Source organism: Triturus cristatus, chromosome 10 (assembly GCF_964204655.1).
Source record: "Triturus cristatus chromosome 10, aTriCri1.1, whole genome shotgun sequence".
Lineage (NCBI taxonomy): Eukaryota > Metazoa > Chordata > Amphibia > Caudata > Salamandridae > Triturus > Triturus cristatus.
In genome coordinates, this window is record NC_140593.1 from 268306092 (window position 1) to 268318156 (window position 12065).

A 12065-nucleotide genomic window follows, 5' to 3' on the forward strand; every position below is an offset into this window, starting at 1 on the left:
GTCTCAGTTTTCCAAAATGGGCTTTCCCCCTTCTAGTGTGAACTGGCTTGGGTGTGATCGTCACTTGCCACAATGTTGGCCTGGTAGATTGTTTTCCAAAGGCTTCTTTTGGTTCTAGATCTGGTAGTGTACATTTCTCATCCAACTTGTTTAAAGCGTTGGCTGTGCGTGCACCCGCCCTTTTTGTGCCGTAAATCACTGGGGCATGTGTCAATGTGTGCAGGATTATATTCTTGTTTCAGGCACAAACTTAACCTTACACCCAGTTTTGCCAGTCACTGTCTTTGTTAGAACAGATTCACAATTTCTTTATTAACCTTCCTGCTTTCTCGAATTTGCTTGAAAATGCACCATTTGCCCACTATTTTTTCAAACTTTTCTCGGGGGGAGAACCGCCCCGAATCCCCCTTAAGTGGCTCGCTTCGCTCGCTCGCATTACCGTGTCACTAGGTCGCGATTGTCTAAAAGGTGTGTCACCAACATGAAAAGTTTGGAAAGCTGTGATCTAGTCTGTGGACTATTTAGCACATTATCAGACATTATTTGCTTATCAAATGAATAGTTCGCTGTGAAAGCAAGGCAGTATCACAAAGCCATTTAATAGGGGAGTATGGTTGTGTTAAATTATTTTAACAGGAAACGTGGGATATCATTTCCTGCATCAAAAAAATATAACATATCATTGCATCGATCCCTGATCATTATAGTATATAAGATCACGTGTGGTTTGGTTGCAATTAAAACTATCAATAATAACCAGAAAGACAAGACCAATATTGTGTATTAAAAATCTTAAGCTTCACACTCCAGTATAAGGCTTTCAAAGTCAAACAATACACCAATCCTGAAGTATGTAGCTCTTTGTAAAGTTGTCAACTACGATCAATATGAGTTTGTATGAATCCATTTTGATTAATCAAATAAGCCAATTTCCATATTCAGAATAGAATAATCCTCTTAACACCTGGATGAATAAAATAGATAATGTACAAACAAATATATTTATCAGATGTGGCCAGTGAACACTATCTGCTGCTCTCATTCCTTTTACGTCACTCTTCCGTGCCTTTTGGTATCCTCACATGGATAGACCCAACTAGGAACTCTCAACTTTTTAGGTGTCATTTTGACAAGTGGGCATCATAGAGAAATGTACCAAACCAAGGACTATGCGAAGGCCACACTGACTTCATATAGTCACAGTTTTTATCCGTTGCTATCGCAGGCAACAGGCCCATCCACACAAGTGGGGAACAGTTAATCAGAGAAGTGTGAGAAAGCTGAGTGGTAGGATTTTTGGGGGATCCCTGCAGAATCTAGAAGCTTCCCTCACACAAATATGTAGAAAATCTGTCATTTTAGTTAAAGTCTGAGGTTTGCAAGGCACACCACCCTGGAATCCCCTGTGTGTCTAGTTTCAGGATTGTATGGGTTTGGTGGGCTTCCCTGGATGGGCCGAGCCTGGGCTCAAAAATCACAGTTAACCATGTCACCAAAAAGGGTAATTTTTCTAGGTGGAAACTTGATATCTCCCTGTTGGGTTTTTACGGCCTTTTCTGTCTTGGGCTACAGGCTCAGCTTCACAAGTAGGGTACAGTTTTTACCAGGAGAAGAGTTGTAACACAAAATACTTTGTTTGTTATTTTCTTGTACAAATAACTCAGTCTTTAGCACACATTTTAAAAAATGCATAGGTTTTACTCATAACTATTTTCCAATCTTCAAATTTACCATATGAGTTACTGCATGGTCATTACACACTGAAAAATCGTAAGCTGCAACTCAGTTTTTGGCTTTGAGTATCACGTGTTTTTGAACAACCAACCAAACAGAAAAACACTATATATCCAGGCGATCAAAAGTATCTGATCGACATAACAGTATATTACTTTTTCAAATTAGCCATTGGGGCAAAAAATGTAATTTAAAAAAGTTGTCATCTATTTTTTTTTCTTTCTTTGTAAAAAAATATTTTTCGGAATTTTGTCTAGGTTTCAGAAGAGTATAGTATTCTGGGGGTGATCTAAAATCCGAGTGAGGAACAACAAACCGCTCCAGAGTGGGCCCCGGGGGCAAAAATTGAGTGCAGGCCAGCATTCCAGTTGTCTTGCCTACCATGCCTCTGAATTAATGCATGTCCGTTAATAGGCCAAAATCAGGATTCTATGGTGTGCAAGGAAATGAGGACATGGAGGAAGGAGCACATAACAGGGTGGACGTGGACGCTGGTCCAAGACGACCGGAAGAGGAGTTGATAGTTCAGAGGAGCGAGACGACTGCAGAACCAGAGGCGACACCGGGCGCGGTGGAGGCCATTCAACAGCCACTGTAGACAAGGGAAGAATTGCCAGAGGAAGAGGCCGGCAAGAGAGACGCAGGAAAAGGCATGCAGGACAAGACCACAGTGACTCTAAGGCTGAGTCACAGCCTCAGGCAAGTGCCACAGCTGGGCTTGCGGAGCATGGATTCTTGGGCTAGTGCATGGGGATATTTAGTGGCTTTGTAGGAGCACTTGATACGCTTGGAAATCACAAACACGGGGAGGGAAGAGTCACTAGGATATGTGTTGAGATCCTCCATCACAAGAAGCCCCCCTCCCCTTTTCAAACCTGCGCACATTTATTGCCCAAGCCTGATACTAAGACGTACAAAGTTGCATGTTAGAGATAAATGTCCTCAGGCCAGCCCATGTGAGAAAGACTGTGTGGTGAAGGGTTCTCTCCTTAGTGAGAGAAGAACCAATTATTAAGGTCTCTTTTTCCTGGCTCATTTTCCCCAAGGGTGTGGTTGGACTGGGTGGAAACCATAGACGTTCCCTAAGACAAACTGGAAGAAGATCATTGGCAGGCAAGAAGACCCTTATATACGTGGCACTATCCCACTTCCTGCACCTTTCATATACTCCTGTATCAACAAAAAAACCCATAAAAATTCCATACTGGTGTGAAGCATTTCCATTCCCATTACACCGGGTTAACTCATGGGTTTCATACTTGTGGTTGGCTCAGTGTTTGTTGACCCTTAAGATAATGGCACTGCTGCGGATGGCTCCTGCTTGCTTAGAGCAAGAGGCCTGACCTTGGTATGCAGGTAGGTGCGGTTGGCACAGTGGCATATGTTGGTGATGGGACAGCAAGCACACCATGATCTTGTACAAACTGCTGTAGCATGGCACAAGACGAAGGTGAAGAAAGCCTCCCCAAACAGTGGAACTGTATTCCCTGCATTCCTATCACTTGAGGGTGGAGACCAGACACTGAAGTGAGAAAGAATGGAGACAGGGCTCCTGTTAGAAATTTATTGAGATCCTTGCTAGGAAGGAGCTGCCGATTACTTGTTTTTCCTGAGCTCTATAGGTTTGGTAAATATTAAGTGTGAGGGGTGGGGCCGCAGTTTCTATTGCTTAGATGAAGACCATTGTAAGCAGTGCTTCCACTTATGCTTGTCTGGTTACTGATTCATGAAGGCTAAATCATAGCCAGATGCAAACTCTCACACTTCATTGGGCATATGTTCCAGATTGGGGACAGCCCTAGTGCTGTCCGTCCTGAAGAGCATTAATTTACACAAATTCACTAAAACCGACTTTGTTTGTCTTCGTCACCCCACCAATCATCACAGAAAAAGGCAGGAGCATCTCTAGCACAGACATTTCAAATATAACATTCCTGTTTGAGTTTTCCTTCCATATGATTTTATGGGAAAATAAAAACGAATCTATTTGCATTTGATTTACCCCCTGGGAGTGGGGTAATGAAACCTTACTGGCAATCCCTGCAACGAAAGTTGAAGGGGCCCCTCGCAGTACCTCCACACTTGAGTTGCCAACCACCCAGTAGAAGTACTTCACCTAAGATATCTGTATCTACATGGCATGAGCAGGAATTCCTGTGATACATTTAGCATCAAAGAGCAAACAGCTATCCATGTGGATCAGCACGCAGTTTAATAAGTTGTGTTCATATTATTAATAATCATTATTTTTTATGACAAAATTGAAGTTTACGAGTTGAAGGGATACACTCGAAATTGTTTTGGTTTTAGGTCGTGGCAGTTTTCTTTTCCCATGTTCTGACTTGTAATTGTGAAATGCGTGGTATGTTCTTTTTTTCGGCACTATGAATACTCTTCTTGTGCCTGTTGTGTACCTTTTGGAACTACCACTGACTGATGTTGTCCCCGTTGATATGCATTTTCTCTGCTATTGGGGGGGGGGAGGGGAGGGGGGTGTCATTGATAAGGCAGTGACCGTCACAGAGGACCCATTTCCGCTGGGATTATCCGGGCTTCTCTCGGGTCATGGCTTTGACAATGGTCTGGAGATGTTGGTTGTGGCAGTGTTGATAACGTGTGACTCTGCTTCCGAATTTATTTTTTTGTCGAGGGAGTTGATGAAGTTAGGTTTCATAGTTTAATATCCTCGCCCTTGCTGTTTTTTTTGGCATTTTTCTTACCTGGCTACCATCCTATAGTTCCATACAGTAGGACAAAAATCTGCATACCAATCAATATTCTACGGTAGACCAGCATTTGCAATGCAATAGGTCTCGCATTTACGAGAGTTTTTGCTATTGGCATTGTAAATGACAATGCCTTTTATTTATGTTTTGGTTTTTAAAACATAAATAAAACGCATTGTCGTTTACAATGCCAATAGCTTAAACGTGTGTAAATGCGAGACCTATTGCATTGCAAATGCTTGTTTTTTTTGCATTTGAGTAGATATTGTGATCTACCAGAAGAATCGGACACGCTTCACAAAGTTATAATGTTTGATGAATTATGCAGTTGACAATGCTTTGTGTGCACAAAGTTTTATTGACCGCAACATACGTGAAAATTCACCTATTCTATTTCACCTACTTTGCTGCAATATTGATGGTTTAACTTGTAACTTGTTGTTTTTTTCCGTCCTACAAAACGCAATTTTGCACAATAACTCTACATTACAAAATAGCATTACAAACCTGTATTTCTCAAATAATTTCAATAAATATGGTTGAATTCCGGTAGAGTTCCTGATTTCAACAGCCCTCATATCCACCTTTATTTAACCCTGCTCAACCCCCACACTTAGTTTTTATCCTTGCCATGCCTATTCAGCTGAAATAAAATGAAAGTCAAATGGAAGTTTGGAACTTCAAAAAAACTTTAAAATGGATGCATACGATTTAAAATGCGAGCACCACTGACTTGCAGACTTTGAGATTTTAAAGCATCATCAACACCTACAACCACTGTAGTGACAACCATTCACATCGACAAAAAGCAATTGACATACGTATTGAACGAATTGCCGTGATCGTAGCGTGATTAAAATCTGCTGGCTCTATATAAAGGTTTGTCACTGTAAACGTTATCCAAATAGTAACCTATATCTTTTTAAGAAGTGTAAAGTACAAGAAAACACTAGACCATGTTCTCTCAAACTGCAAGACTGAAAGTATCAAAAATTAACAAGAATCTCAAAACCAAGAAAATATTAGCTCAAAAACAAGTAAGTTCTCACCTTTACGTAAGAAGGCTGCTTTTCCAGAATCAGGTCAGCCACTTTTTTTGATACCTATCAACAAAAATATGAAAACATTAATGTGCCTGAAAAATTGACGGGCACAATCGACCCTTACAGTTAAATGTGTAAAAAAACATCAAATGGCACCGAAAGTAAAGAGAACCCAGTCTCACGTGCCTGTATTCACTTATGTTTTGGTTTCTTGCTAGCTTGCAGACATTTGATCAACCGAGTGGTTATTGAAAAGGCAACAACAGGATTGCTGATCAGCCCTCTTGGAAAACAATTTCCCATCAGTGCAGGCTGCCTCAGGTCGATGGCTCACTCGCATATTGCAATTTTTAAGGCATTAATGTTCTACAGTCGGACTTTCTCCGGATGGTTGAAGGCATTAGACATGGTCTTCCCTGATGTTCTACAGTGACACTTTCTCTGGATGACCCAAAGCAATGGAATGGGAACTCATCTATGGTGTTGCTGAATGCAAAAAGTAAACAGTAACACAATATCCACTGAAATGTAAGCAAGAGCAGATTTAGTACATTTGCAAATACAAACATACTGAAGCTTCAGCTTCTAAGAAATACAACAAATGTAAATAACTTTCTGTGTAACATTCTTTGTTCAACACACGATTCATGAGAACAATCACAATATTTTACCCATGGCACAAGGATGGCCACAGCTCAGTCCTCCATAGGAAAATAATAGCCCACCTTTGAGAAATGTTTTAGTCTCACCTGCAGAGTGCTTTTAGCTATCTGTAGTTGAAGACTTACTGTAGAGTATAACAATACTTACGAAGGGTTATGGGCAAGCCCACAGCTTACCACTGGTTGGCTTTTCTGTCACTCATTTGCTGGCTTCTGGATCGATGCATTTCCTGCCTCTCCTTGAGTTTGTCCCTCCAACTGAAGCACAGCTGTTTTATCATCCTTTCGATAAGATGACTTGCATCCTTCCGCATGCATTATCTTGTGTTAGGCACTTTATATGTGTGCATGTCTTTTCTGGCTCTCTCCCTCGATTGCTGCTTCTCCCCCCACCAAGCCACCTGGACTCTCTCTGTTTCGCACTCCTACTTATCCATTGCTGTGGGAAGCTTGCTGTTTATGTAGTGTGCCAATGAAAGGGCCTGCCATGCAAAAAGACCAGACAGCCCTTACCTGGTTTACAGTTACCTCTGTTTGTGGTGGCGTGGTCGAGCAGCTTAAGCTTAACAGAGTGGAGTCTTAAGCATTTGTTGTACAAACACAGTCAAAAATGGTTCACACACTCAATAAGAAAGCAGAGAACAATGCATAAAAAATAAAGTCGATTTTTATATGAATTTAGACACCAAGATCTTTACAATAACAAATACTTTCGGAGATATCGATTGTAGAAATAAACAGTTAAATAACTCTAATAACGTTTTTTGACGTATGAGACTCAAATGCTACAATGTTAACCTATAGGAGGAAAACCATATGTAGCAAAACGGTACTTGCAGTCAGAGTTCAGAGGTGCAATTTGGGACTTAAGTGCCCTTTGGGGCTCAGTTCTAGAGGAGGGTGGCATCTTGGAGGCCGGGTTTTAGGGCTGTCAAGGTGTATCCTTTATCCATATGACCCATGCTACCTTAAAGGTTATCATTCTAAATGTGAAAGGCCTCAATAGCCCCGTCAAACACACTATTCTATCCAAACTTAACCAATCTGGGGCAGATATCTGCCAACTCCAGGAGACACCGCTGGTGACTAGTGACTGGCACCTGCTACGATTACAAGCCTCCCCCCAGGCAATTCTTCTGCCTCTACATAGACAACGGCAGTATCCATATTAGTTTCCTGTTACTTTCAGTCCAAAGTGGGGTCCAAGAACGATGAAATAAAGGGTAGGCTCCTCGTATACACAGTCTCTACCGGTGACCACACCTTTACACTGGGCTCTATATACACCCCGAATGCAGGCCAGCAAAGCTTTTTGCGCAGGGTTGTGTCTGGAGTATTGTCCACCACAGAACGGCGGATACTCTTGGAGGGTATGGGGTGACCACAACTTGGTACTCAACAATGACCTAGACAGATCAGCGCAGCGATACTGTCACACAGGGGCATTATCACAGAGATGGGCACAGTGGCTTCAAGAGACAAGGCTACGGGATCTATGGCGGGAACACCATCCGCACAACCAGAACCAGGACTATACCATTTACTCTCACGCTCATTAAAAATACGGCCCTCTGGACTATTTCCTAGGGACAAGGGGCTGCACGCTTTAACAACAGCATCTGCGATGAGGCTTGTGGCACTATCTGATCATGCATCAGGGTCCCTTGCTACTGCGCTTCCCCCAGTAAGATGCCCCACCCAGACATGGAGGATGTGGGAAACCCTCCTACATAGACCCGAGGTAGAGACCCGGATAAACCAAGCAATAGTCACCTTCTTAGATATCAATGACACCCTCAGACACTGCTATCACTACATTGTGGGAGGCTTTAAAGGCTGTAATAGGAGAATTGATAGCGGTTTATACTGCAGACAATATGCTCGGTAAGGGAAAGAGAGACCACATGTCTCAACAACGCACAGACCCCCAGAGACTATGGAGGCAATTGGAGAAACCCCATTCCCAGTTGGCGGGTATCCACCGAGATACGGCCGAACATCTAGCACTTCGCCTCCGACACTTCTTCTACGTGGGTGTGGGAAGACAAATGAGGTCGGCTCTTAGCCAACAGAGTGAGAATGCAAAGATAAGCAGCGGGGTACACTCACTTAGGGCCTCGAGATAGTGGAGGACACCCACATAGCTTCCACCTTTCAGGATTTCTATAAAGCACTTTAGTTAGGGAAAACCCTTGACTCGGAGGGCCCTACTTCATATCTTCAGGTGAAACACACAACGCAGCTTTCCCCGCAGCAAGCAGCCTCCTTGAAATGTCCGATCCAAATTGTAGATTATTTCCGCTACCTCCCGCAAGAAACCCTTGAAATCACCTTGACCCGACGGATACCCAGCTCTCTTTTACAAAACATTTTGACACATCCTGGCTCCAATTATGACCAGACTCTTCAACTCAAATACGGGCCAGAGTCAATTTCATCTTCGATGTTGACAGCGGCTATAGTAGTTCTCGTCCTTTATCCCTCCTTAATGTCGATATAAACCGACTAGAATTTTAGCAGCTCGACTGAGGCCCTTCATCCAACCTAATCCGCCCAGACCTAGCGGGGTTCATATCTGACAGACAGTGTACTAATAACACTAAACACATCCTAAATTTCATAGACAAAGGGTTTGGACAAGGAAATCATATTTTTGATGATCAATGCTGAGAAGGCCTTCAATTGAGTAGACTGGCCTTATCTCGAGGCGGCGCATCTCCACTTTGGGTTCGGTGAGAGATTCCGTGCTTGGGTCCTAAACAACTATTGACATCCTAGTACGACAGTCAGAGTAAATGGACAAGTTTCAGTGCCCTTTCCCATAAGCAGAGGCACATGACAGGGGTGTCATTCTCACCCCTATTGTTCGCCCTCTAGATGGAACTGATGGCCCAGTGGGTTCGGGACACTACCGACATCACTGGAGTCACGTTTGACGGGGAACAAGATACCATCAGCCTGTATGCAGATGATGTCCTGGTGGCACTAGATAATACTACCATGGCCCTCTTGGCCTTTTTTGGCCGAAATGGAGACCTTCGGCCAAGCTGATGGGTTTCGCATTAACACAAGTAAATCCCAGGCTCTTAATTTATAACAAGAGTAAATTCCAGGCTCTTAACCTATAAGCATCTCTGGCAACAGTAGCTCAACTTGCAACACAATATCCAATACAGTGGGCACCCATACCATACTTGGGGATTCAATTAGCCTCATCGGTTCAAACGACCGCCACCTTAAACTATGGGTCTTTGCTCTGTCAACTTAGGGACAACTTGTCCAGATAGAGGAACTACCGGCTCTCCTGACTCAGACGGGTGGCTGTCCTTAAAATGACTGCTTTGCCCAAGGTCCTATTATTGTTCCAGACCCTCCTGGTGACACCCCCTACAGGTATGATACAGGCCCTACAGGGGGAAATTAACCGCTTTGTTTGGGTGGACAGCCGAGCCTGTATGCGAAAGGAGCTGAGTTACCGACTCCCCCCAGCTGATGGAGGCTTGGGTCTTACTAATCTCCTACAATACCATCAAGCGGCACAGCTATGGTATCTGGTGGAATGGAGTAGGGAAGAATCGGAGATGCACTGGTTATTTCAGGATAGACCAATAGCAGTGAGGCATATCTGGAAGGTTCCCTTCTTGAAGTGGCCACATCGTCAGAGAAGGCTTTACTCCTCTCCCATTACCAGTGCTACTTTGGAGGTTTGGAAGCAGGTGGGACTCCACAAGAGCCTATCGGCATTCCCCTTGTTGCCAACGCCAATTCTGGGCAGTGCCGACTTCACCCCGGGCATGGACCAGGTAGCATTCTCACCATGTCAAAGTGCTAAGTGCCGGTCTGTGAGTCATTTGTTTGTTGAGGAGAGTGAGATATAGATTGATCAATTGCACACTGAGTATGCGCTTCCAGAAACTGAGAGGTTGTATCATCTGCAGGAGCAACATTGGCTGTTACACCCGTCTAATTGCATTGGGGCACAGAGATATGTCATATCTTTTGAGAAGTGGCTAGCAGCAAAATTCCTGCCCTCCATCTCATATGGTACAGAAATCTTGAATGGCAAGGAAGCCACAGGTCTAAACCTAGCACAATCAATCCTATTCAAGAAACTGTTTGCAATCCGTCGCCATATTTCGCAAGCTCAAATCCGACTAGAATATGGTCTGAGAAACCAGATCCCTGATAGACAAGGTGCACTAGCCAAGTACTATTGGAGGATGCGGGATGCAGAGGACAACATACTTGCCCATTATTGTTGGGTAGCAATTGAAAACCAAGCCAGGCTTAAAAACTCTATCTTCAAAGTTTTGAAGACCTCGCTCTAGGCACTGCAGCTAGAAGAGGCCTGGTTCACTGTTGCTACCTATCCGGGCTTTAAATCTGTGGTCAATAAAGCCATACAACGGTATTCTTTATCATTAGATAAAACAGCCCTAGCAAAAAAATCCCAAGCCTGGACCGCGATACAGACATACCAGAGGCTGCAACCCCAACCTTATTTGCTAGATCATTTTCCTTATAAAAAAAAAAAAACACTTTTTCACGCTACTAAGGCTTGGGTCATATCCATCAAAGGACCTAACCCCCAAATGGAAATACCCATGGCAAACAAAGGAATGCGGAGTAGGGGATGAGTCCTTACTGCATCTAATATGCATCTGCCCTGCACTAGTAGAAGCACGCAAAACGGTCCTTCGGGAGGTCTTCAGGAAGGAACAAATAAGAACTTGTAGAGCAGCAGTGATTCATTGTCTCATCAATCCCACTGTCCTGCAGAGCTAGAAACGTTTTGAAAAATGCAGCAGAAGAACTGGACAAAATAGAATCCGCCAACCAACTCAAGTAGTTCTACAACATTCGGCTCCGAAATCCTTCTACTGTCCTGCTTACATGTTAATACTTTTTAAAAATATCGTTTTTCTACACTTCTAAAAATAACAAATGTATATTTTATGCATGTTTTACCCATGGTGGTTTTCTCACCCTTTTATGATTTTTTTAATGAAATAAAAGTATATTTGACTGACTGAGAAGTGGCCGGTAACCAAGACCTTTGACTAGCAGCTTTTCACTGAATTATATAGCATTCTGCATCAACCTACTCTGCCGCTTTCCAGTGCGAGACAGAGGAGGTGAGAGACTGAACTAGGGAGACAATGGACACTGAAAGAATGGGGGAAGGGGTGTATCATAGAGCACGACATACAGCACACAACGCAGCCAGCATTGAAACTGCCACCAAGATAGCCACACACTGGTACCTCACACCAGTACGCCTACACAAAGGAAACCCAGAGAGGAGCCCTGACTGCTGGAGGGGTTGCGGCTTCCCCAGAACGCTGATACACTTGCTATGGGATTGCCGTAAAATAGCGGAGTACTGGATCACGATCATAGATGACACTGATCTACATTTAGGTAAGCAACTACTCTGATTCCCCATCTACATGATCCTAGGGATGCCTAATCCACTCACTTTCCTATTAAAATCCCGTAGGGGAAGGCAGATAGGGTTGGTCTCTGGGAGCAGCACTCCAGAGCATATTCACGCACTGGGGACAGAACACACCCCAACACACCAGGGGTGGCTCCACCACTTCTGATATATATTGGGGATGGAAAAGATTACTCTCTCTCTCTCTTACTGCCCAGAGTGCCTTGTATGAGAAGCTCTGGTGCCCGTTCGTTGCCCTTCTTTCGATGGAATTCTGGGAGAATATCTGTCCCAAATACCTGTGCTTACTTCATCTGACAGATGTAACCTCCCCCCCCCCCTGCACTACTGGTACATATTAGTTAAACAGACTCCTGAAGAGGCCCGTAGAGCCATGTTTTTCATATCTCATTGTATGGAGTACAGAGAGGTGGGTGGGGGTGGGAAGGGTTCTTGTTGCGGA

General features: G+C 43.7%; 1 protein-coding gene across 1 annotated transcript in view; it reads right to left on the bottom strand.

Annotated features, from left to right (window-relative positions):
* Window positions 1-12065, bottom strand: part of VPS50 (VPS50 subunit of EARP/GARPII complex) — a 748521-nt gene that overhangs the window by 626253 nt on the left and 110203 nt on the right. Inside the window, exon 5 of the mRNA XM_085630983.1 lies at window positions 5510-5563. Within this exon, the coding sequence (XP_085487109.1) occupies window positions 5510-5563 (54 nt within the window). The remainder of the gene's footprint in view (window positions 1-5509; window positions 5564-12065) is intronic.